We start from the raw sequence: 27,169 nt of genomic DNA on the forward strand, positions 1-27,169 counted from the left end.
GCTTAAACACAACAATTTGTGGTACAGATCTAATGCTGATTCAGTCGGGAGCTGTGCAAAGTCCTCCTGCTCAAACAGCACTCTATCCTCATCCTCATCAGTCAGGCTCACCTGTGCATTCTCAAAGTTTCATCCAGAAACCCTTGGACATCCTGAAATCCAATTCTTGATATAAACCATCAACATAAAACAAAAACAGAATTATGCAGCTGACCAGATCCAATTCTATTAGAATGTCACAAATACACATTTCAACACAAAACACTTAAACGGAATAAAGAAAAATTAATTATAGAAACAAAAATAAAAAGTGTCCTTATTGATCCAAAAAATTAATTCTCATTTTAGTTCCAAATAGGCATAAACTTGTTGGGTGCAACTTCAGTAGGATGACAGTATAATCACCATGTACAGTAGTATATCCTTATGTCAGTCAGTAGTTGCACTCATGGTCAGAATAGTTATATTATAGGGGTGCTTTAATAATCACACAGCCATTTATTACTGTGTGAACTTCATAAAATCCAAAAGAAGGGTCACTCACCATGTTCACCTTATCAAAAGACCCATTTAATAGCCAACATTTAGGACACTTTCCATGATCTGTATCCAAACAATCAATTTTAAGGTTAAAGGAATTTTTTTATGATAAATCTGATTTCCAGAACAGACAATTAGATTTGAAACTTAGAAATCCAAGTACTTTTGACCCACAGTCATCTAGCCCTAGTGTCAAGATCTATTTGAGAATGTTTGAACAAGATTACAATACATGGACACATAATCATCGGGTGTATCACAACCTACTTTAAATAAATATCAACGCCTTCCATTAAAATCCCTAAGCACTAATGACAGTATTGTGATAAGAGTTGCTGATAAAGGTGGGGCAGTGGTGCTTTTAGATTACATTTATTACAATGCTGAAATTTTGCAACAATTAAGCTGTAGGGATACTTATACCAAGTTGGACTACAATCCGATGTTTGAAATGAAAAGCAGAGTTGATGCTTTGAAATTAAATGAAAACATACAGATAGGAACACCCTTTTATATACCACTAGTCACCACTCCAGGGCACTAAAGCATGGTTTGCCTATATCCCAGTTTCTCCATGTACTACGCAACAATATCAACAACATCTTAGCGGAGACACAATTCCTGGAGATCAGGGCCGTAGCTAGGGTAGTGCGGCCGGTGCCTTAACACACGGCACCACAGGTCAGGGGGCGCTGTTTGGGCCTGTCAAATTTCGGTTTATTATTATTCTTGCTTGTAGCTTCCTCTTATTTCATCCCCAGCATCTCCTGGCCTCCCCTATCTCTTCCCTGGACCTTCCCCATGAAGCCATGGCCCTTTTTTGGGTGCATTACATCCCATTGAAAAATGAGGGGGGCGCCAATGCTCTTTCTGGCACAGGGCACCAAAAAGTCTAGTTGCGGCTCTGCTGGAGATGTCCAGGAGCAGGGGTGTATCTAGGGGGCTGGTCAAATGTAGACAGCCAAAGGGTCCACATGGACATGACTGCGACAGGGTCGCTATGTCGGCAGTTAAAATGTAGACACAAGCAAAATGTCAACTGCCAAAATGTTGACAACAAAATGTGTCTAATTGTCATTTCAAGATATGTGTAGGACAGGGGTAGGCAATCTATGGCCTGCCAGCTGCTGTGGAACTACACATGCCAGCAAGCCCTGCCACAGATTTGTTATTTGGCCATGCAAAACTGTGACAGGGCATGCTGGTATGTGTAGTTCCACAACAGCTGGAATGCCACAGTTTGCCTACTGAAGGAAGAGCCCTGCACATGCATAAACAGTGATCTTGTCAGTGTCAGCCATACAGTAATTTTTCCCTAAATATCACATAATAAAAAAAAACATTGTCACCCCTCCTGATAGAGAACCTTGCACTGAATAAACACACCGGTTATGTGCCGCACCATAAATTAATTGCATGGTCAAAGGGCGGTATTCAATTGTTATAGCGCACCCGATCTCCTGTCTAAAGTGATGGGAGATCGTGGGGTGCTGTTCAATTGTTGCTGCTTTTCGCGCAGATCATTTTGATGGCTCCCCCCACAGGCATAGGAGACTGCTGTGGCTGCTGTCATCTAAGAAGGGGGGAGCGGTGCCGGACCCGTGCCCCTGCCAGACCCCTCCAGCAAGCCCGGGCAATTTGTACCCGCTCGCCCCCCTCTCGTCGCCCCTGCTCCTGCACATCAGACTCCAGCTCATCAGCCCTCCTGCTAACGCAATGCTCCGCCATCAACACAAAAAACACTGAACACACACCACCGACACTCACAAGTAATGACAAGACAAAAATCAAAATGCCACAGGATAAAAATAAAGACAGACTTTTAAGCCTAACAAGACAACAGAAAAAGTCAAGACAACTTACAAAACCAAGCAACAATCGCAAAATATCCACAAAAACTCTCCTCTCCAGACATAGTGCACACTCCTGCCAACACAAACAAAAAATATATTCCAGTTAGTCATTTTATAGATCTCTTTATAGCCATGAACTTAAAGTAAAAAAAAAATATAATTTATAGAGTATTTCTAATAATTTTTTTCCAATCATTTGTTTTCTATTTTGACTTCATAAAAAAGTAATAACGTCATATGCATTGCAATATATCTTCAAGGGAAACTTTTACATATAGTTCTCTTAATATGGAGATAATAGTGAAATGTCCAAAACCTAGTAAATCTGTGGTAAACAGAGTACTTTCTATATAAAAGTGAAATGCATGGAGGACTTAGATAATTAATATATATATAATTAAACTGTGTCTAGCTGATCATAATATTTTAAAATCTAAAAATAATCGTGGACATGTATTTTATTTTTTTTATAAAGATTTTCTAAAGTAACAATTTTGCCAACAGGAAAGCAAATGCGGAATACAAGAATCCGACATATAGGCCAACTGCTCCGTTGCTGCAGTACATCTTCGTATCGATATTTAACCCACTGAGAGTAGTAACTTGAGGACCAAGTATATCACAGAAGCTTTTGGTTGCACAACCACGAATGGCATCAGTTAGTTGTTTTGTTCCTGTGAGGAAAAGAAAAGGTAATTCATTTCACTGATCCTGTCAACTACAGTCTAAGTAAAAACACCTTGGGGCTGTTGCAGTGACTGCTACACCAATTGGGGTAGTGTACTGTATCTTGCATGGGTTTGCACTGTGTAAACCCAGAACTGTGGCATGTGCATATGCCGTCTTACTCCCACTTGCTGTGTTTGCGCTTGGATGGGCAAAAGCAGGGTAATGCTAAAGCAGGGTTGGTACAGTAAGGGTATATTTGAGCAAATGCATAGGCATGAAGACTGAGAAAAAGGAGCAGATGCACTTGAGACAAATATATTATTTGCTGGCGTTTCAGTGCAAACATCAGATAATGAAGATGTTTCTGATTAACGGTTGTCGAACACTCCTCTGACGATGTTTAATGATTTCTTCATCACTTGAATGTGTTTAGGCAATTTTTTATTATTTTATTTTGCATGCAGGAGAAGAGTAGTTGTTTCCACTTTATTAGAGACATTTTTCATTGTACAGTATTGACACATAAAAGAAAAGTTTTAAACTAGAGATGTGCGGACTCGGTTTTCTGAAAACTGAGCCCACCCAAACTTCCTAAACCCTGATCACAAGTGGGACATACAGTATGTGCCTGTGAGGTATGCCTGGGATAAGACATGCACACAAACTCATCTTGCAATGTGAGCTCTGTATTTGGCTGGAAACACAATATTCCGGCATTTATCTTTTTCAGTCATAAATTATCCTAATATTGCAGCCAACTCTGCACCAACCCCGGTGTATTTTATATGTAGGGTGGCCAAACTCAGCCCTCAAGGACACCTAACAGCTCATGTTTTCCGGACCACCTGTGAATCATCTAACATCTAACAGACAGTCATGAAAGCACCAGCTAGGAGATCTTGAAAACAATAACAGTTTGGGGACCTTAAGGACAGAGTCTGTCACCCCGTTTCATAATGAACTATGGGGGAGATGTATCAAACCTTGAATAGAAGACAAGTAGAGAAGTTGTCCATAGCAACCGATATGCTTTTGTCTATATTATATATACAATCTATAAAATGATATGTAGAATCTCATTGCTTGCTATGGGAAACTTATCCACTTGTCCTCTTTGGAAGCTGTGATACATCTTCCCCCCATCTCTCCAATGACAGTATATCTGCTGTGGGCGTATCTGTGACAGCACAATCAGAATATGATGACTCTGACAAAGTGTTCCAATACTGTTTTACAAGATGTTAGGAATCTTCAAAGTCTCAACCTTGACAGCTCCCGTGACAGTTTTTTTTATCCATGGCTGACACTTTGGAGAAGTCTGAATTACAGGGATTCAGTATCATGGCCGGTGGTTCAAATCCCGACAGCGGCATCCCGGCATCAGTGAAAATCCCGATTGTCGAGTTAAGTATTCACTAACCTATTCTCCCCCCTAACCTTAACCCTCCCTTCGGGGTCCCTAACCCTAACCTCCCCCAAAAGTGCCTAACCCTAATCCCCCCTCTAAGTGCCTAAACCTAACTCCCCTTCCCCGCCGCCTAAACCTAACCCCCCCTCCCCTGCCGCCTAAACCTAAGTCCCCCAGGGGGGTGCCTAACCCTAACCTCACCCCCGGGGGTTCCTAACCCTTATCCCCCCCTGTCCGCACCCGGCACCCGGCTTACCTTCTATCGGTAAGCCGGGTGTCGGGCTCCAGGCGTAGGGAAAATTACAGGCATCGGGAATTTGACGCCTGTCATTTAGCCCTTGCCGGGATTAGACAGTTGGGAAGCCGACGGTCGGGATTTCGTCCATCGGCTTCCCGACTATTTCCCGATTTACAGTACTACAGTACACTACTCAAGTGTGCAGATAAAGCTGATCCATACTGTAGTTGGAATGCAGATGTCTGGAACCCCTAGATACAATATAGGATTTAAGAAAAAAAAATCCTAGCTCAGGTAATTGAACCATAGCAACAATTACCCACTGTCGTTATTTTAAAAAAAATTTAAAAATCATATTACCAGTTAACTTTCTTGCCATACGACTGCACTTGACCTCTTCTCCGGTGCACTGCAAAGTGTCGTCAGTGTAGCAATAGTCGGATTTGTCGGAATAGCAGGTTCGACAGGTCAGGTCATTCTTTTTTGAGCTATCAGCCGGCACTATAATAATAATAATAATAATAACAATAACTGTATATAAAGTGTATAATTCAGTGGAGTGGTCATGTTTTTGTGAATCAGTGTAGGTACTGGCCAGAAGGGAAGACTGTGACTGAGTTGGCCGGCTAAACAATTTATTTAAACATTTTGGAAAAACATTTCCTAAATTGAAATAAAATACAGTTTGAAGTGTAATTAGGTGAGTGCAGATCCTGCATTTTTTTATTTTATTTAAATGGTGTGGTTTGAGTGGCATGGATCAAAGCCTAATGTATAAACTATATATAAATATAATAAATATATATACACACACATTTAATTTAATAATTGCAAAACAACCTTTCAATACAAAGGTTAATAAAATAATCTATCTAAAATGATTTTTTAACCCGAGAACTTGTAAAGCGATCTCACAAAACTCACATGGCTTTTATTTGAAATTATCTGACTTGATAAGATAAAGTATATTGCCCACACAATGGTAGAACTACCACGGCTGCTGGGGCTGTGATGGCTAAGGGACTTTGGACCTCATTCAGAGTCGGTTGCGAGCGCTGAGTGCTCGCAACCGACTTGATGTTTTGGCCCTGCGCACGTGCAGCAGTCGCACTGCGCGTGCGCAAGCCCCGGAGCGAGAGAGAAAATCTATCGCTCCGGAGCTCACTACAAAAGCGGCGGCTGTCGATGGTGATCGACAGCTCGCCCCTTTTTGTAGGCGGGGTGGGGGGGTGGTTTCACAAACTGAGGCGTTCCCATGCGAACGCCTGCCGTTTTTTGGGCGGCCGCACTGACATCAGTAGTGATGTCAGTGGGGAGCTTCCTGCTCGATCAGAGCAGGAAGCTCCCTGGGGCTTGCAGTTGCCGAGACCCAACCCTGGTCGCTAGCTAAGCTGTGGGTGGTAACCCACAGCTTAGCTAGCGACCAGGAGGCCGCACTTAAAAAAAAGAAGCGGCCGCCCTCAATCAGACCGCCTCTGAATGAGGGCCTTTAAATGATAGGGGCCCGGCAACCATTCTACTGCTCACATGGACAGGAAAGGGCCAGCTTGGCTTTCACATCAGCAACTGAAAGCAAAAACATGACTTCAATGTGCACGCCCCAGCCCCTGCCCTAAATAGTACAGTGGGGGCATTTTATTGATGGATCAGCATTGCCCAAATTTTAATATGTGGGTAAGGTAAATTGCACCTCTGTGTCCATTGATCAATATGCACTGATTAATTGTTATTCTAAAAACATAGTATGTCACAGTACACATAAGGTACATCAGGTGTTTTTCATTTCATGGTTTTGTGGTCTGCATTATGTTTTTTATTCATCAATAAATTTACCATGTTATGTAGTTTAGTATAGGTTTTCCTTTAATTAACAAAACATTATTTATAATTATTTAGCTTTATCCCATTTATGGAGTAGGTCATGGCTCAAGGATGGGTCACAAAATGAAATTCACCGCAACAGACAGATGCACAGTACAAGATCTCACTGTAAAGTTTTTGTATTTATTTTTAGATAAAAAAATAATTAGACTGGGACTTTTGTAGAGTGTTACCAAATGTGGGAAATCTTATCATCTAATTGAGATTAACTCGTTATGTATTATTTTCAGAATTTCTAAAGAGACTTAGCTAAGCTTCCATGGATATTAAATCTTACTACCATGTTCTGTACTTAGTAAATGGCTGGCTCCTCCATATTAACTACAGTACCTTGGTGGTCAGAACAATTTAAATTCTATTTAATGCAATTTCTCTAAATATGCAAATAGCAACTTTAAATATTTGAACAGGATAAACAGGGCAGAATTAAGGGGGGGGGAGTGTTGGTCCCCCTCTGGGGCCTCCAAAAACAAAGGAGCCCCCACAGAGGGTTAGAGTGTCACTGCTGAGAACACCTGTCCCAGTACAGACGCTCAGCATGCACAGCTAGGGATGGCCATCGACCATCAATGTTTTCAAAACATTGGTGGCCAACCTATGTTAACTAGTTTTGCCATTGATGGCAGAGAACCAGTCTCCAGCCATCGATTAATCAGAGGGAGACAATTTTTTTTCCTTCTCAGGATGGAGCTTGCAGTGGCCACTAAGCTCTGCCTCCATTTTTGATTGACCAACTGTCTGCCATGCCACCAGCAGCTGTGGCCATTGAGGGGGTGCAAACCATCAATGGTTCACCATAGATGTTTTTGTGCCATCAATGGTAATCACCGATAGCAACAATCGATGGACACCCCACCAATGGTCATCCCTATATACAGCACAGTCAGTGCTGCTGCATATAGCACAGAGCGGCTCCCGAATACTCTCATCAGCATTACGTGACATATAACATCCGTGACGCTAATGAGGGGACTCGGAAGCTGCTCTGCACTATGTGCAGCCGCACTGACTGTGCTGTGCACGCTGAACATAGGGTTGAAAAAGCTGCAATCATTCAGGTGGATCGTGAGTAATCAGGGGCACTGAGGGGTGGAGCACAGTGTGGCATATAGGGGGGCACTATGACATATAGGGAGCACTATGTTGCATATAGTAGGGCACCATGTGGCATATAGGGGCAGGGCTGCCAAGAGTCATGCCGGGTGAAGCGGCATGGCCTGATTATGGGGGCGTGGTCTAATTGTGGATGGTGTGGCCATGCCCCCTTAAGAATAAAAAGGAGAAAAATACTATTGAAGTGCGCTGGGGAGGGGGGCACTGTGAGCCCCTCAACCCAGTGCATATCCAAGGGGGGCATGATCAGGATGATCGCTCCCCCCCCACAGGCAGGGGATACAGCTGCTGCTGAGCTGCTAAGCTGACAGGGAGGAGCAACGATGGACCCAGGCCCCCTCCGGGCCCCTCCAGCAAGCCCTGGCCAGGGTAATTAGTACCCGCCCCCCCCTCTCAGCACCCCTGTATAGGGGGGGCACCATGTAGCATATAGGGGGGGCATCATGTGGCATATATTAGGGTGGCCCACTACTTAGTTGCCCTGGAGCCCCATAAGCATTCATCTGGCCTTGAGGATAAATCTGTTTTCTGTGTACTGTCATATATTGAATAATATCCCAACTAAACCTACAATATAAACTTTTTTCCATGTTACTTTTATGACCAGTTAAATATAAGGCCACCAGTTGTTTTGACTTACATAGAGGCTTTATACACCCAAATGTGCATCTATACAGTAGGTGCTAGTACACTATAGGCCTGATTCGCATCCAAATCTGATGTTAACGGAATTCAGCAAATTTTAACTAATGTACCTGCGCAAAATTCCCTAAAAACTCCTACGGCATATATGTACTACTGTGTGTACGTATAAAGCCGCAGTTTAATATTGTTGTTTATTCTTCTCCCATTATTGTTTGATCCACTTGATCCAGCTTCGAGCACTCAGAGAAAATGGTTTTGCCATTTATAATGTAATCGCAAGGTGTGGAGGGTCACCTGGTGGTCTTCTTCTGAGCGGCGATAATCAGGTGCACTGTTTTTTTTTCAATGATCTATCTTTATAAAACTGAACAATGTAATTTACTTTATGAGTCAGATCTGAAAAATTTAATTGGTGTGTTTAGTAGTCTATTAATATAGTCAAAATAGTGAATGTTAGGAAATGTTTGAATGTATCTATGTACTTACATGTAGGAGTAGGTGGGTTGCAGTTATCTGTGTCACAACATGAAGTCCCTGTCCTTACTTTGCCGTGTATAAAAGACAAACTTCCAGTTACATTACATTGTTCCTTTGTTCCGCATGATATAGAGTACTGGTACGTGTCTGCACCCGCTGTGAACAGTAAATGAGAGAATGTTATTTATTATTTGACTTGCAATGCAGCATACACATTCATTGTTTTAGTGTCAACTTATACCACATAGTGGGGTATTCAATATGAAACGTTAACTTCACTGTCGAAGTTAACGTTTCATATCGGAGTTTTTACCTGCGTTAAAGTATCGGGCGCGCTCCCGCTTATCCCCGTATTCAATATGAAATTAACGAAAACGGGATCCTCCGAAGTTGGATTTGCGTAAAGTTAGGAATTTTTCCCTAAAAAAATTGTAGTACCCCCCTAAAGTTGTAAAAACATGGGGGAACACTATGGGTACCCCCGTTTTAGCCTTTAAATGAAAGTCGGGGATTTAAATAGCCGCAGCAGGTGTTTTTTTCCCGACATTGAAGAAGTGATGCAGAAGAGCACTTAGGTTATTTTTTTCGTTTTTTTAAGTGGTGCCATCAATTTTGGGGTACATGAAAATGGGTATTAGCATAGTTTTAAGTCCCTAAAGTAAGTTTTTAAAAATTCTGCATTTGTGCACCTGCCGCTATTAATCTATTCTAGAATACACCTGCCGCATACATGCAGAATAGCCCTGAACCTATTTACCTATTGTTAAACAATTTTTTCCCATTTTTTTTTTTTCACCCCAATTTTTAAAATAATTTTTTGGGGTGTCCCTATTTTTTTTAAAACTTTTTTTGACACAGTTCTTTTTAAAATGTCATTCCCAGAGTTGCAGGCAATTTTTTCTAAGCCTGCACCCCTAAACCCCAATTCTGCACTTTTTTTCGACACCTATTCAATGGTGAAAAGTTATCACCGTTTTTTATCAAAGACTTTTCAAAACTGCGATAAGTCTTTGAAATTGAATACGGTGTAAAACTAAAACCTGCGATAATGACGTCATAAGTGCGATATTATTGCAAAAACAATGTTATCGCTCCCATATTGAATACCCCTCATAGGGCGGTATTCAATTAGTTTTGCACCAACAAAAATTTTTCGATTGCCGTACTTTTCACCAACATTGCGTGTTTTGGCCGCGAAAACTTTACGTGCACGCCCCCCACTATTCGTCGTATTCAGTTCCAAAAGATGCGAAAACGTAACCTGGCAATGTGAACCAGGCAAGAAGTGCTGTCAGAATTGGGGAAATCAGCCTGACACCCCCGAAAACTTGCACTAACATTGGGGTTCAATGTAGATGCTCCCGAATAGCCCTATTAAAGCTATTTGGGGTACTTAAGTTGTGTCATTTGCTTCTAATTAGCGTCTTTACACAAGTGGTGAAGAATAGCATTAAGCCATTTTTGCAGGTGAAAATAAGTATTCCTGTCAAATTTGGGGTACATGAAAATGCGTGCAAGCATGGTTTAAAATCGCTATAGTGAAGTTTTAATAAACGTAAAATACGCACCTGAAGCAAGCACCTAGAATCAAAAAAACACCTCCCCCATACTTGTAGACCCCCCAAAAGTCTTTGTACTTTTTCACCCCCAATTTCAAAGTGCTTTTTTGGAGTGTTCCTCACTTTTTTTATTGGATTTTTCGATACAGTTATGATTGGGGGGCTGTCCCAAGGGTGCTGAGGGGTTTCCCCAACATTGCACCCCAAAATAGCGATTTTGCACTTTTTCTCTCTAACTATTCAGAGGCGAATCTTTTTTGCCTGTTACATTGCATTGCGTTTTCGCATACGCAAAAACTACTTGGAATTGTATACGGAGTTAAGTTTCCGCCTGGAGAAATGTCGCAATCGGCGATACCTTTTTGCGAATTCCGACTTTTCGCGGCTAATTGAATACGGCCCATAGAATGAATAATAAGTCTTTGACAACCTAGTACACATCTTTAAAAGTAAATTGATGTAAAACATGAGAAGCGATCCAATTAAACATGAGTGACATTGCACATGCTTTTAACCTGGATAAAGTGTTCTGAGCATTTCAATTACAAATCCTGGAATCCCCAAAGCTCCCTGAAATAGTGCCTAATATAGTACATTTTTGCATGCACCTGGTGCCAGGAACTTATCCTAGTTCTTTAATATTTGGTCCTGAGCTCAATTTGAAATTTACAACATTATTGGAATTTTCTTTTGTACCTTCTGTACATTTTTATGAAACACTTTTGCAATGAAGCTCATGCAAAATAGCATCAATGCGCTGTATGAAAGAGCAAACAATGAAAAAAACAGAAAGCAAACAAATGCTGAAAGCAATGGGAAGAATAAAGAAAATGTGCATGAGAAATAGACAGAATTTTAGACACAGACATAAGTGCAGATGTACCAAAGGGATATTGGGTTATAGTGTTACAAATAACTGTATTACTCGGTAAAACACAATGATTCGGCACATGCATGGATCTTGGAAGAATAAAGTAAGATTAATAACCATACCACTGACGGACTGCAGGATAAACTTGCCGAAGCAATACATTCAGTATATTTATCATATGACTCATGGATTGGATGTTGAACTTTACCTAGCAAAGCAAGTGTAATATCCATATATATCTGATGCCATTTAAGGATAGGGGAAGAAACTGATGCTGAATATTTAAATCCTATAGTCTCCATATTGCAGCTCCAATGGATGTTAGAAATAAATTAGGAGATAGATGAGGGAGCGAATTGTCTCCATTATTGGGCTATGGGTCGAATTTATCCACTATCTCGTACTCAATGCAATCTGGGCACGATATTAGTACCCATCATTGCATTGCAGTATACAATAATGCCGCCCGAGTGTATTAAATAGCACACGCAGCAATAGAGGCTCCCTGCAATATTCTTGGAGTGAAGTGACTGAATCAGTGGTGCAATCTTTGTTAATCAGGGGGTGTGGCCTATGTTAATTAGGCAACCCCCCCTTCGCCACATGCGACAGGCGTTGCGCAGGAGTCCCTCGCCACACAGGGCGTGGCTAGGGCTGGAGTCGGCCCCGGTTACGGCCCTGGTTGCGGCTGCTGTCAGAAATGGAGGATATATATTCTGTGGCCTCCATGGCAGATACTTAATATTTCTGGATATCCCCCCAAAAACACTCGCAAATATTTATTGATAAATAGGCCCCTAAATCTTATCTACTAGCAAAAAGAATATGGCCTGTTATATAGCTGCTTTACAAATGAAGAGGAGGATAAAACTGAAGAAGTGTTATTTCAGTGATGAGCGGAAGCCTCTTTCCAATGATCTTCCAATTACTTCAAAAACTTCTGCCCACAAGAATTAGTTTACAGGACAGATCCAAAACACAAGAATCAAGGTCCCAATCTCACCAGCATTCCTCAACAATACTGAGAGGCAGAGCCGTAACTAGACTTTTTGGTGCCCTGTGCCAGAAAGAGCATTGGCTCCCCCCTCATTTTTCAAAGGGACATAAAGGGCCATGGCCTCATGGGGAAGGTCCAGGCATGAGATAGGGGAGGCCAGGAGATGCTGGGGATGAAATAAGAGGAAGCTACAAGTGAGAATGATCATAAACAGAAATTTGACAGGCCCACACAGCGCCCCCTGACCTGTGGTGCCCTGTGCCATGGCACAGGCTGCACTACCCTAGTTACGGCCATGCTGAGAGGTAATGTAAGGAGCCACACTTTGGGATGCCTATTAGGAGTGTGGTTTAATCAGTGAATGATTTTAAAAGCATTACTGAATAGTTAATGCACTTAAGTGGAAATGTATCCAGCCTTGGAGAAAGATAAAGTAGATAAGTTGGCCAATGTAACCAATTATTTCATAGACTGTGCTAGAAAAATGATAACTAAAAGCTAATCGGTCCCTTTGGGGGAAGTCTCCACTTCAACTCTCTCTCTCTAAGGCTCGATACACCTCCCCCTTAGACATTTTGAGTAATAGTGAGAAGGATATGGAGGGTAGAAGATAAATATTTGTTTCAAGATGACAGATTTCACATAAAAGGGCAGATGTGCTAAGCTCTGGAAAGTGACAAAGCGGAGAGTGATAAACTACCAATAAATCAGCTCCTGTCATTTTTCAAACAGTCTGTGACATGACAGTTAGGAGCTGATTGGTTGGTAGTTTATCACTCTCCAATTTATCACTTTCCACAGCTTAATACATCTCCCCCAAGATGTACTATAATTGCTGATCTATTTCAATAAGATCAAACTGCAGCAAATTATTTTCATACTGCCCATCCGTAGCCAGCCCCACATACTGTATATAGCAATCTGTGGGGGAAATGTATCAAGCCTTGGAGAGAGATAAAGTGGAGAGAGATAATGTACCAACCAATCAGTTCCTAACTGTCATTTTTCAAGCACAGCCTACACAATGACAATTAGAAGCTGATTGGTTGGTACTTTATCTCCCTCCACTGTATTTCTCTCCAAGGCTTGATACATCTGCCCCTCGTTTGGACTGGTTTATTAATGTTGGTGGTCCAAAACGTCAGCGACATCCTATCATAACTTGAAAGCATGGTTGTAAGATGATCTCTATGAGGTAATCTCCTGACTGCTCGAACAAGCCCCAGTGCAGCCAGGATCGATGTACAAGTACAAGGCACATGGACCAAGAGGCCACATTTCATCCAGTTTATTGTCCAATATGTGGGTGGCAGGTTCGCTCTGCATGTAGTAGCCAGTATAACCCATTCTACCCTGTTGGATCACCACTGTTTAGTGCTGGTTGGAGGATGCTGTTTGCAGAGCAGTGATGGCTTATTTGTCTCTAAAGGGTATTGTGTCAGAGAACACACAACGGGGCCTGATTACAAATTGCTGGTAATGTCGTGACAATTCCTGGAGCATCCAGTGATCAGAAGTAGGCAAACTCCCACTTGTATTCTGCATCTATGGCACAGTAGAACCCCCAGCCCCCCAGTTGCGAGAGCAGCAGTCACCACCATTAATTGTATCTCCACCTACTCCATGCTTCCTGAAAGACATCTAACTGAAAATGATGTGCACTATCCATATGCTCTACTCAGGTCGGAACTATGGCTACACGACCACGGGACATTTCTCCTACATGCAAATGCCCCATTGCTGCCCAGTAACTTCCATTCAGCCATCAATGAAAAACAGCTAAGACGCTTTGGAATCGCTCGTAGATGGTAGAAGTTGAGCATATCAGCTGCAGCGCAAGCACACTTTGCTAACAATCTTGCATGAAACTAAGAATCAGGCCCAGTATTTATAGAAATAGCAGCCGACTAGGTTAGCAAACATGCATTGTATGGGAGTATGCACTCACTAGTGTCAATGATAGATAACAGAAGTCACTGAGTAATTGTGTGACAATATTAAAAGTTACATGGCTATAAAGGTGAGTTGTATTATAAAACATCACTTCTGATATGTATTAGGATGTATTGTATTGAGGTGCTTTATTACATAGGAACACTTTACTCCTGTTTTACCTTTAACTTACGTTTTATGGATACAACAGTAATTCACCATTCAGTCATAGACTTACCTACTTTGACTACAGAGTAGGCGGCAACACAGATATTCCCCGAAGGGCATTTCTCTGTAGGAGACGTACAGGGTTTATCACTTGAATGCCAACAACTTTTACAGGTGATGGAATAACCTGGAATAGAGAATACAATATAGTCTAAATTTATAGATACAAATTATCATCCACAATTCTCAATTGGATGTTAATGATTCTGTACATTACAGAGATACACTGTAAAATAATAATAATAATAATAATAATAATAATAATAATAATTAATTATTATTATTATTTTTTTTTCCTTAATAATTGTTTTTTATTGAAGCATAACAAACATAATCGTAACTACAATAGTACAACAAGTGCTCAGATACACTTTGGTTATACAATAACAGTGACAAATATGTGACAAAAATATTTACATGTATAATCTACAAATTTCATCATCAACCTATCAATGCAAAATTATGCACAAAATAATGTAGATAGAAATAATGCGAGCATATACACATTGTATGAGCCCGGGGTCTCAACATCGTCCTAAAACATTATTATTATTATTATTATTATTATTATATTATTATTAATATTATTATTAAAAAACTCTAGATGAAGTGAATTTAAATTAAATAGTATAATTTTTTTTCAATAAACCACAAAAAATAATGAATATCCTCTTGTCATAGACCACACTCTTTCATCTATACACCGGTTTTATATTAATATGGATGCACTCATTACATTAAGTCCTGAGGTGGGAACCACATCTAGTGATTCTGTAGTTAACCTACTGTACCTTATTCTCTTTCATTACTACATATAATTTCTGTTCCACAATACCTAACAGTATGCAGATGAGATCATTGAGCATTGTAGGTGGCAACTAATTAGATTTTCGGTTATCACCTCTGTACATACCACGGTTCCCACATATAGTATATACTCAAAGAGCCAGAAGTTTAAATCTCATGCACCATTTTGCTAGTAGAATGGAAAATACCACTGAGGTCATATCGAGTAGACTCTTAGGTAGAGACGACCAAGAGTGACCTGCCTAAATTGGTGGCCAAGTGGTAGGGATGGAGATCAGAAGTGGATGGGTAACAACCGTCAATGTTTTTGATTCAGTAGAAGTAATTTTTCCATCAAATACCAGGAACTTGATGGTTGCCAGCCATCGGATGTAGCTTTCCTATGCCCATTCGATGGCTGGCTTGTGGGGGAGGGGAGGCACACCTCTGCTCAGGTTACCAGCAGGAGAATAGATGCCGTGCACATGTGCACGGCATCTATTCTCAGTGTAGGCGGAGCCTGGGGGAAGCCCATCATCTCGGAGAGTGCTGGGCATGCCGCCACAGTAACGTGGATGGGGATGCCATGAGGCTCTGCCCCCTTTTCACGATGGTTATACTATTTAATGGTTACGATGCAGATGCCGACAACCATTCGAAACCGGGCTTCCAATGTCCATCCCTACAAAGTGGACTTACTTCACATGAAGATGTAATACGAAATGCAAGACATTTCCACTAGATTAATACCAAAATATAGTTTTTATTATTAAATGGAAACTAAAGTACTTTATCTTACCTTGTTTATTAAATGTACAAGAAGGCCATACTTTAAGTTTTCTCTTCAGAGCTGTCTGTTGCGCTAACTAATAGGCAGGATTCAAACTTGGGGGTCAATCCTATTAGGTGCGAATGGCGAGTAGCGCGTTTGTTTCTTGAAACTCGTACAATTCGCCGCGAAGCGCGCTCCTGAGAATTCACCAATCCAATAAAAAATGTCTATTGGCACTACTCGCAGCGGAGGGGTGCAAATTGACTGCCAAATGAGATTTGCGAGAAATGCATGAAAATGTGGCGAGACCATCCTGGACCTCCCCAAAATGGATAATTTCGTTAGCAGGACCGTATAGAAGGCTATTTGTGGCCATTAGGAAGGTACTGTAGATTTTGAAATGGTGTCAAATGGCTGATTTGTGCTATTTTTTTTAGATGCAAGAAAATGATAAAAAAAATAAAATAAATAAATTTCATCTCAAACGGATTAAACGAAAAATGCAAAAAAAAAGTAGGAAAAAGGGTGATTTTGGGGTACTTTGAGGGCACATTGAAAAATTTAAAACAATTATATAAACAATTATTTTTCAACTAAAAAATTATTGTAATTAAATTTGGGGTACCTAAACTAACGAAAAAGTTGATTTTAGGGTAATTTGAGGATAAATTTGGGACTAATTAAGCTAATTGGAAACTTCCAAATGCCTAATTAGTCATTAGGAGGGGGTCCCCCAATCTGTCACCGATGCATGCATTGAGCAGACTCTGGCACTGTGTCTATCAAGCATGTATAAATCTCTGGGAGAATGGTGTCAGCGCCATTTTCCAGGTGATATTTGCAATGCTCGGTAAAGAAGGAAGAATAACTTTGTGCGCACCAAACACCATGAATCCATTTTAGATATGCCCATGTACAATATGAGCCCCTTTATAGGGATAAAAAAGTGACTATAAAAGAATCAACAGATCTGATTTCTAAATCACAAATTTTGCAATGTACACAGAGTTTTCAGTGATTCGTGTTCACACAATATTTACATGAGCGACTGTAGCTCCCTCCCCTCTCCATTGTTTTAAGATTTCCTAAACCTGGCAGGAACGTTGTTATGAGGGGGTGTTTTTTTGTAATAGAACTATTGACACACAGTACTACTGATTCTTTTGTGACATTTTATAAAATGCATAGTCCGTCTCAGTTACTACCGTAGAAATTCTACATACAGCGCGAGATACTATATTTATAAATTTGTTTTTCTATATCTTCACCCCCAGTAGCTCCACCCACCATTCCTCAATTTATTTTTCCAGAAACATAGCCCTGTATGCTTGTATGTACTGTATATATAATATATATATATATATATATATATATACACATAATATATATATATATATATATATATATACACAGTGTATATAGTATTTAGAGAAGAGGGCCCTCAAAAGGGACTTTAAAATAAAAGTTATCTTACAGAGAATACATTTTGGCCCAGGACATTACGTTGTAGTTAATGAGGGCCAAGAAGTACATCCCTGATGACAAATAGCACTGTATATTGTGTATATATATTATATATATATATATATATATATATATATACTTCATCAGGTGCGGCACTCCACAGAAAAGAAAAAACATCAAACACTGTTCTGATGACAATGCTGTAAAGTAGCATTAAATCGTTGACACCTTGAAGCTGACACTGTGGGGGCAACCAGCTAAGTACTCATTATATTACAGAGTGCCAGATTAATAATGAAGTATGTATATATAACAGCCAGCCCTGTATAGATGTGTCCCTCTGTATCTAGGAGGTGAGTACATTTAACTGCAATGTAATGATGTGCTAGGCATATATGCTAGTGTTAGGGACCTGCAGAAAAATGGGGTCCCTTGATGCTGGGCTGTAGGCTTAAATGCTTTGATCAAATCATGACAAAATCCCCTTTGTTTTATTTGCTGCACACACATACATTTGCAGTATATTATTGTTAGCGCCGATAGCAAAAGTTTTTCTGTTTTGTATACATATATGGCATTAATATTGCCATGCTGCTGGTACCATGTATGATATGGGTAAAACCGAGCGCGGGCATATTTCTTTTCTATATATATATATATATATATATATATATATATATATATATACACACACACTCATACAGTACATATACCTACTTTCTGAGTTACTTTCCAGCTTGCTTGTCCTACTGCACATGAAGAGGGCACTACAAGAGGTTGAATTCTACACTTGAAGGAATTTTGTTGTTTGCAAATCACAGAGACCAGTGAAAGCATTGGCAGGAGTGTAATATTGCTGTAATAACTTACCTGTCGCTGTCATTACTGAGAGCACAGCCAAGAATCCTAACGACTTCATCATCAGAGTATTTCACAGTGATTGTGGATTAGTGTAGGGCTGTTCTGCTCAAAGGGAAACTTCATTAGGACTCTCCCCTATTTATTGTACATTGACTGATGGGGCGGAGACAACAGGACAATAAAGAGAGGAAAGTAGGGACGTAATGAGTATACTCTGCCCATTTCTACATTTTCCTCTTTCTTCATTTGATACTTTGTTGTCTTACTCATATGAATCACATGTAGACTATTTCCTGGAGCAATTACACTGTATTAGTGATAACAGGGGCTGGCACAGAGTTGAATGTACGAGTGTTTGCTGATAGTATCGTGTGTGAATTTGTACTGTGCAGGCTCTTTTAATGGGCGCACGTGAGTGTGGGTAGTTGTTGGGGTGTACATGCAGGTGGCGTCTGGTTCTAAGAGACTTGCCCACTCTTCTCTTGGTGGCCGGCAGAGTCAACAAGTATACAGTATGTATGGCATACAGTATGTAGACTATAGGTTTATTGTCAAATTAAAATCTTTCATAAAGATATATAATATATATAAATATATATATATATATATATATATATATATATATATATTTACAGGTCATTCTATTCTTGTTTCACTTTTTAAAATCTTGTTTCTAGTACATTTTTTGCTTTTATGTTGCAGCCCCTAAACATTTTATCTACTAGCATTTATATTCAGTACAGATGTATTGCTTTGCAAATGTTGGGGGTATAAATAACACAAATAGGCTTGCACGGGTTACCCAGGTGGATAATGATTGAGAACCACTGGGCTAGGAACAAGGAATGTTGCAGAAGAGTGAAAAGGAAACTGACAAAGGTATAGAAATAAACAAACCTACAAACCAACCAAAAAACAAACAAACAGTGGAATAAAACAGAGAATAAATCAACACATAAAGAAAACCAATACATGGTAGGCATACAGTGGTGAAGGGGAGAGCTGTAGTGCGCATGGTGGAGACACGCTCCCTCGCTGCCCAAACCCGTGTTGTAATCACTATGGGATCCCAGAGGTGCGATCTGCCTCCAGGGACCACTCTGTGAGCAGTGCCAGCTCCCTTACTGTGTCAGGAGGCGAGCATTGCCCATAAAGCTACATTACAGTACCTGGCTCCAGTCACTGAGTCGGCACTTTGGCATCACCCCGCAGGGGGTGACACCCGAGTGCATCCTGCACCCCCCCTTGTGACACCACTATAGACATATAGGAAGGCAGAACCAACAATTCCAGCACAAAAAACACTAGACATTATCCAATAGCTTCACATAGAAATCGATTAGATCAAGCAAAGATGCCATAGCAGTGAAAGAAGAACTGAGAAGGGTGTTGAATGAGGCAAACTATGAATAAAACATGGCATATTCAGCGCGTTATTCAGAGGCCACGCAATCCGCACACATGGTCAGATTCAGACCCACTTGCGAGCGCTGAGCGCTCGCAAACAGGTCGATGTTGGCCAAGTGTGGGACCTGGCTCCGTCGTGCGCATGCGCAAGACCCACATTGCGACGGGCAAGCCGTCGCTATGGGTCTCGCACCAAAGGGGGCGTGCTGTCAATGTTGAGTGACAGCACACCTCCTTTGGTGGGCGTGCTGGGGAGTTGCTGCCCAGACGGAGGCCTTCCCATGGGAACACCTACCATCTGGAGCCGGCCCCCCTGACAGTGATGTCAGTTGGAGTGCTTTTGGCTCCAGGGCTTGCGGCAACGAGACCCTACCACAAGGGTCTCATCGCAAGCCCGATTGTCGCAATGGTATTGACCATCGCGACCATCTTTTTGGCCGCTCGCTATAGCTGTGGGTGGTCTGAATCAGGGCCACATTACCAATGTTCACGTAGCTGAGTGATTATTTGTAACTGCACATGAATGAAAAATTCTGAGTTCTCCTCCTACGGCGCCTGCGTTACCCTGTGTACGTGCAAAGGTGCTGTTGTGATCAATTCAGACAGTATCAGAAGTTTGGAGGAAAAGTGACAGGCGTTCCTGAGCAGTGACTGGGAAGTGGCTACTAGTGCACGCAAAAGTGGGCCACGCTGTGGGCGTGTTCAGGGAGGGTCGCGGTAGTGCATTGCCTGCGGCCTCCTATGCCTGAGGTCAGATGGACCCACCATCTGGGTCCATCGAAACTTGCACCAGCCCTATGTTGGGTCTGTCTGTGGTCAGACATGTATGCATATAGTCACATACATGAATACATATGCACATATGGTATATTTCTTGTTAGTCATGAAACAGTAAAAATGAAACTAGGGCTGGGACATAGCGGGTAAGGTATGAGGGGGATAAGGCATGAAGGAGCCGGGAGCTGCAGGCTGAGACTGACCTCTGCATAGGACACACTGATAGACACTGACACCACCGCGCCTCACTCTCTCCGGTCGCTAACAGTAATTACTAACCTCAGTCACCTTTCAGTCACCAGGGATCTGTACCCGATAACACGCAGGGACTGTATGTGTCCAGCCGGTCTCACACAGCTCCTCCAAGCTGCTCATCAGTGCTGCAGCGGCACTGACTCCGCCCCAGCCGGTCACATGCTGCTGACATTATCAAAGGTCCTTTAGCCCACTTGGATCTAGCATCCACCCTGGCCCGATGGAAGCAGCTGGGTGGCTAAAATGGAGGCGGAGCCGTGTCAGTCACGGCTCTACTCCGCAAAAGCCCATGGGAGGAGTGTTCACGGCTGGGCATGCGCAGCATGCCTTCCTGTGGCCATCTTGTTTCCTCCTGTCTGGACAAAAGCTCATTCTGACCTGGGCGGTTAAACTGACCACTGCGCTGCCCGATCTGAGCTGAGTTCCGATCGCGGCAGGGCACGGGGGAGGGGCATGCAGCACTCCGATTGCGGCAGCCGGGGGGTCTGAATCAGGCCCTGTGATCACTTATTGGTTGGAATCCGTGATTGGTGTACCCCATACATTGCCGATTTTTAAACCCAATCATCTGCAAAACGGGGAATTGTCCCAATCCATTGTAGATGTAAAGGGGCCTTTAGAGCTGAAGCCCAAATCCATATTAAATTGGTAAATTGCTGCTGAAGCAGTGGAGAAAACCAGTCAGTTGTAATCAGCATTTGTATACAGCCAGTGGTTATGTTGCTTAGCAACCTAATGATCATTGAAATTCATTATATAGTCACCCCTATAGAGTTGCTCCCTGTGATGCCAGAAACTTTCTATTTAAACCCATCCAGACTTTTATCTGCAGTCCCGTAGCTGTTCGATTTTCTTCCCTGTGTAAGCCCCAAACACGTAACAGCATCATCATGTCACACAGAGAAGGTGGGAGCAGGAATAAGAGCAATGCCTGTAGCTCTACTGGCTGACGTTTCAGATACCCTGCAAGCCAAATGCAGATGCCAAGTGGCACTGACGCTGAACCCCATCTACCCTGCACCCTGGGCGGTGGTACCGCTCGCACAACTCTACTTATTGCCCTAGTTAACCGGTTGTCTGAGCAATAGTAATCAGTACCGCTTCCTCAAAATAAATAGTTTATTGAAGATTTGTAGTATCACATTAATAAAAATGTGTCTCGATTGTCTGGTAGGGAACTGGTCAAAATCCAGACAGTTGGGATACCAGTGCTTAGAATGCCGACACCTGTAGGAATCCCGGCACCGGCATCCCAACAGTAAGTAGTGAGGTTAAGGGGAGGGTTAAGGTTAGTCACTAAGGGGGGAGGGTTAGGTTTAGGGTGCGGGGAGGGGGAGGTTATGTTTAGGCATTAGGGGTGGAGGTTAGGTTCAGGCACCAGGGAGGGAGGGTTAGGGGGGTTAGAATACTGAAGACAAGAGTCGGTATCCTAAACCTGACGGGATGCCCGGAATCGGGATTCTAATCACCGGGATCTCAACTGCCGGCATCCCGTACCCAAACAGTTTGTTACAGCATGTGATAAACTGCATAAATATTGTTACGCGTTTCACAGGACTGCTTCTAGCTTGTTCTGTGCTGGGGATTTTTACGAGAGTAATCACTGTTTATTTGGAAGAAGTGGTACCGATTACTCAATTGTGGGAACTTGCATCAGAACGGACATTGGGCCTGATTCAGAGGTGCTCGCTAGATGCGATCGCTCGCTCCCATCGTATGCAAATCCAGTGCATGCTCAGCAAGGCTGGCGATTGCACAGCAAGGTATTAGCACGCCCACTATGTCTTGGCGAACGATCAATTTGTGTATGCAAATGCTCCCAACAGCCATTCATAAGACGCCCACTTGCGCACGTCATCTCCAGGAAGTGCATGAAAACATTGGTACATCGAGCACCATCGGATGTGCTGTAGTGCTTGAGGTTGACTATACCTGTCCTCAAGCAGTGTGATCCCTTCAGTGTGAAATACAACCAAGTGATGTGTACAATGAGGCAGCCTGTTAATTATGCACGCCTATGAAACGGCATTGAAACACACAGGCACGCCTGCCTACGTACTTCCACTCTCTTGTTTCTAGTGGATAGTCAGGGCCGGTGCAAGGTTTCTTGGCACCCTAGGCATTTCTTCAGCCTTACGCTACCCTGCCCCCACCCTTGATAGCTACACAAGCCCTTATACAGTGCCCCCAGTAGTGGTACCTCCATGCAGTGCCCCCAGTAGTGGTCCCTCCTATGCAGTGCCCCCAGTAGTGGTCAGACCATTCAGTGTCCCCAATATACTGCCCCTTATACAGTGCCCTCAGTAGTGCACCTTATACAGTGCCCCCAGAAATAGTCCCCCACCTATGCAGTGTCCCTTATATAGTGACCCCAGTAGTAACCCTCTCTATGCAGTGCCCCCAGTAGTGGTCCCACTGATGCAGTGCTCCCAGTAGTAGTCTCCCCCCCAAGCAGTGCCCCAGTAGTAATCCCCCCAGTAGCAACCCTCCCTATGCAGTGTCCCAGTAGTGGTCCCACCAGTGCATTGCCTACAGTAGCAGTGCCCATAGTAGTAGCCCCCCAGAAGTAATCCCCTCATGTTGTGCCCCCAGTAGTAGTCCCCCAGCAGTGCCCCTAGTAACAGTCTGCCCCAGCAGTGCCCCCAGTAGCAGTCCCCACCAACAGCACCCCTAGTAGTAATCCCCCTCTATGCAGTGCCCCCAGTAGTCCCTCCAGCAGTGCCCCAGTAATCCCCCCAGCAGTGCCTCTAGTAGTCCCCACAGCAGTGCCCTTAGTAGTACCCCCATTAGTGACCCCATCAGTGCCCCTAGTAGTACCCCCAGCAATGCCCCTAGTAGCACCTCCAGCAGTACCCCCAACAGTGCCCCCATAAGTGCTCCCAACAGTACCCCTAGTAGTACCCCTGCAGTGACCCTAGTAGTCCCCCCAGCAGTGCCCCTAGTAGTACCTCCATCATACCCCCAGCAGTGCCCCCAGTAGTACCCCCAGCACTGCCCCTAGTAGTACCCCCAGCAGTGCCCCTAGTAGTACCTCCAGCAGTGCCCCCAATGGTGCCCCCATTAGTGCCCCCAACAGTGCCCCTAGTAGTACCCCCACAGTGCCCCCCGCCAGACACACTTACACAAACACATGAAAAAAAAACCCTCCACTTCCCTTAATCCCCGCTCCGGGCATGCTCCTCCGTCCGGTGTCCTCCCACGCCGGCCCGCTCTGCATGATGGGAGAGACGTCATAACGTCTCTCCCATCAGCCACTGCCAGAGCCAGAAGCCCGGCTCCGGCAGTGGGCACAGCAGCCGATGACAGTCTGTCTGACTCTCACGGCTGCTAAAACAAACACACAGCTGCCGGCGCCGGCTGCTGTGTTTGTTCCTAGTAGTGTAGTGCGGATCGGCACTTATGTGCCGTCCACACTACCGTCCTGCAGTGGCCGGCGCTCTTAGGCAAATGCCTAAGTTTACCTAGTAGTAGCGCCGGCCCTGAGTGTCCTGCCCCTGTTACCACTCACATCGGCCTCTCCTGTCACTCATTCAACTGGGCTGTCTACGCTGAGCGAGCGAGCGCTTCCTGATCTGTCGCAGTGGTTCGCGCACACGCATTGTGATGAATATGCATGCGCAGAATGCAAAGATCGCCCAGCAACGAGCGATCACATCCTAGCGAGCAGGTCTGAATCAGGTCCATTATTTGCATATGGATTCTGTTGGAGAATTTATGGAAATTTCTGTCAAGGCAGCAGAAACCACCAATTGTTTGGATCTAATTCCTCAAGTGGTTTTGGCGCTGGCCTCAATATTACCGTCTGAGACTCACCTGGCTTGTTCATATGCTAGTGACTTTGATCCTGGTTTGCTTTATATTTCATGAGCTTTTTCTACCTTTCCCTACTCTACCCTGTAGTACACTGATCCTGAGTTCTGTACAGTCATCTGCTGTCTAGTAACTAGCAGTGAATACATAAAACGCGTCAACATGTTGTCGTTAATGCTGAGAAAGCAAACAGGAATCCCAGGGGCATGATTATGAAGTGTAGGATTACAGCAGTAATCACCATGCAGGAGCATCTATTTACAGTATGTCAGAGCAATGAGCCGGGGGAAAGGCAAAAACAATGGGGCATATTTATCAACGGTCCTGCTGCACATGTGCAAACCGTAGTTTCTCCATGTTTTTAGTAGAGATGTGCGCTGACCCCAATGTTTTGGTTTTGGCAAAACCACCCTGAAATGTTATGGTTTTGGTTTTGCAATATTTTGTATGGAACAACATGTCCTAGCATGCCCTGGTATTTTGCTTTGCATTATGTTCCCATTAATAGAATTGTAATGAATTAGACCAGGTAGATAGTGCATTAAAAAGCATCATTTTACAAGTACTTTTAACTTAGAAGTGACCTCCTGCTTCCAGTGAAAAATACCACTTCCATATGCAGCCGCAGACAATTTGTTATAAAAATAAAAACAAATATAACGTTACAGCATACATGCCTACCCTCCCGGTTTTCGCGGGAGGCTTCCGATTTTTCGGGTAACCCCCCGCACCCCCAGAAGGGTAGGAATTTCTCCCGCATTCTGCCCACTTCCTAGTGAAGTGGGCAGAATTAGGAGAATACCCGCGGCAATCGCGGGTCTCTGTGAATGTGGCGGGGCTTAAGCTGTGATTCTGCATGAATCACAGCATTTGGCCCCGCCCCTATGTAAATTGTGCCCAATCGCGGCAATTTTACCGCGAGGGGGCAGGGCTTAATGGTGCGAATCGTCAAGCCCCGCCCCCATCGGCCCCTTGTTGCATCTCTTACCCGGGCTTCTCCCGGGAAGAGAAAGTTAAAGGTAGGCAACCCTGCATTACAGCAACTCCAGTTTGACTTTCAAAAGTTTTTGAAAAGGCATTTCAGGGAGAGTGTGTAAGCAGCACCTACTGTATGAGCGTGGTGGTAAAGTGGGCGTGTCCTGCTACATCTGAGGGGTGTGTCCTAATACTGACTTACATCCAAATGTAAATGAGCCACAAAGCAGTCAGTAAGTTCTACATGTTGATGAAAACACACTGATACTTTTCAGATAATGCATGTAGCCATAGGGATCATTCTGCCTTATACCCAATGCAGGGAAATGATATTAATGATCCCATTTGAATGTAGATATCTCTGTTTTTTCATAATGGGGGTAAGGTGCTATCAGATAGAACTGTAGACTCTTCAGGGAGTCAGGGAGATTGCTGCTATCTCCAGGGAGTCTCCCTGACAATCAGGGAGAGTTGGCAAGTATGGGTTAGTAAAACAAATAAATATCTAAAAAAAAAAGAACAGCGATGTTGGTATATGTCAGGGCCAACACCCAGGATGCGTTTGAATGAATGCACTGCTCATCGCAGCAAGTGTTAACAAAGCCGCACAATCCACTCAGCTAATCAGATTTATAGACACATTGCAAACAGGGGTAGATTATTTTCATCTTTTCCAGGGTCCATACATAGCCGAACATTACATACTAGTGAACCTCAAGTTCTAGCTTGGCGCAATTAATACACTGGATTTTTTCAAATAGATAATAATAATAATAATAATAATAATAATAATAATAATAATAATAATAATTATAATTAATAATAAAAAATATAATCATAGGTGCAAAAAAAAACCTGAAAGCTAAAACACAAAACCTTTTAAGATTAGATATTTTATTTCCCTTTCAAATCATTTTCAGTCTCTGACGCATATCCTATTTATGAAGCTAAATTAAGAATCTAAATTGTGATACATTTATATACAACAGTCCAAAATATCAAATGAATATACCAAAAAGTTGCTTCAGGATTTTTAAAAACTCATAAGCCAACCTGGGGCACAATACAGGCAGAACATGGTCATAAATAGTTTATCTGGCAGATTATTAACCAAGCATCCTAACACCACCTACTACAACAATACATTATATAGACCAGTGATTCCCAACCTCAGTCCTCAAGGCACAGTAACAGTTCTGGTTTTAGTGATATCCATACTTGAGCACAGATGGTTAAATCAAAATAACTGAGTTACTAATTAAGTCGCCTCTGTTTAAGAAAGGCTATCCATAAAACCTGGCCTGTTAGTCTGCCTTGAGGACTGGTATAGACTATAATGGTGCTACTGTTACATTTCATATTATGTAACACAGAACTGAATTCTAACGAGATAACACAGAAAATACTTGTAAATAATATTTATACTTATATAATAGTTGCAAACTGTACCAGCTAAAGCAAGTGCTCTCCTGCTGGAGCTGGACGCTCAGATAAGGCAGATGGCAGGGTTTCCATTACCAAATATACAGTAAATCTTACCTGTTGCTGTTAGAGCAGAGAGAAGGATCAGAGATGCCAGCGGTGTCATTATGAGAGGATTCCACAATGGTTGCAGAGCACAGCAGTCAGAGCTCTGCAGGAAGTTTACACT

The 27,169-nt window shown here is 42.8% G+C and overlaps 1 protein-coding gene across 2 annotated transcripts; it reads right to left on the reverse strand.

Annotated features, from left to right (window-relative positions):
- Positions 1 to 2,585: 2,585 nt before the first annotated feature.
- LOC148509098 (phospholipase A2 inhibitor 25 kDa subunit-like) lies at positions 2,586 to 27,135 on the reverse strand. Of its 2 annotated transcripts, none has more exons than XM_088443653.1 (5): positions 27,058 to 27,135; positions 14,422 to 14,538; positions 8,834 to 8,980; positions 5,069 to 5,209; positions 2,586 to 3,067 (listed from the first exon to the last, which is right to left on the reverse strand). In XM_088443653.1, the coding sequence occupies exons 1-5, from the start codon at positions 27,104 to 27,106 to the stop codon at positions 2,874 to 2,876; spliced, it is 648 nt and encodes a 215-aa protein (XP_088299779.1). In that variant the 5' UTR covers positions 27,107 to 27,135; the 3' UTR covers positions 2,586 to 2,873. The 2 variants fall into 2 exon arrangements, with proteins under 2 accessions (XP_088299779.1, XP_088299778.1); XM_088443652.1 differs by lacking the exon at positions 27,058 to 27,135 and adding an exon at positions 18,304 to 18,380.
- Positions 27,136 to 27,169: the final 34 nt, after the last annotated feature.

This window comes from Taudactylus pleione, unplaced genomic scaffold (genome assembly GCF_031769625.1).
Source record: "Taudactylus pleione unplaced genomic scaffold, aTauple2 ptg000332l, whole genome shotgun sequence".
Taxonomy (NCBI): domain Eukaryota; kingdom Metazoa; phylum Chordata; class Amphibia; order Anura; family Myobatrachidae; genus Taudactylus; species Taudactylus pleione.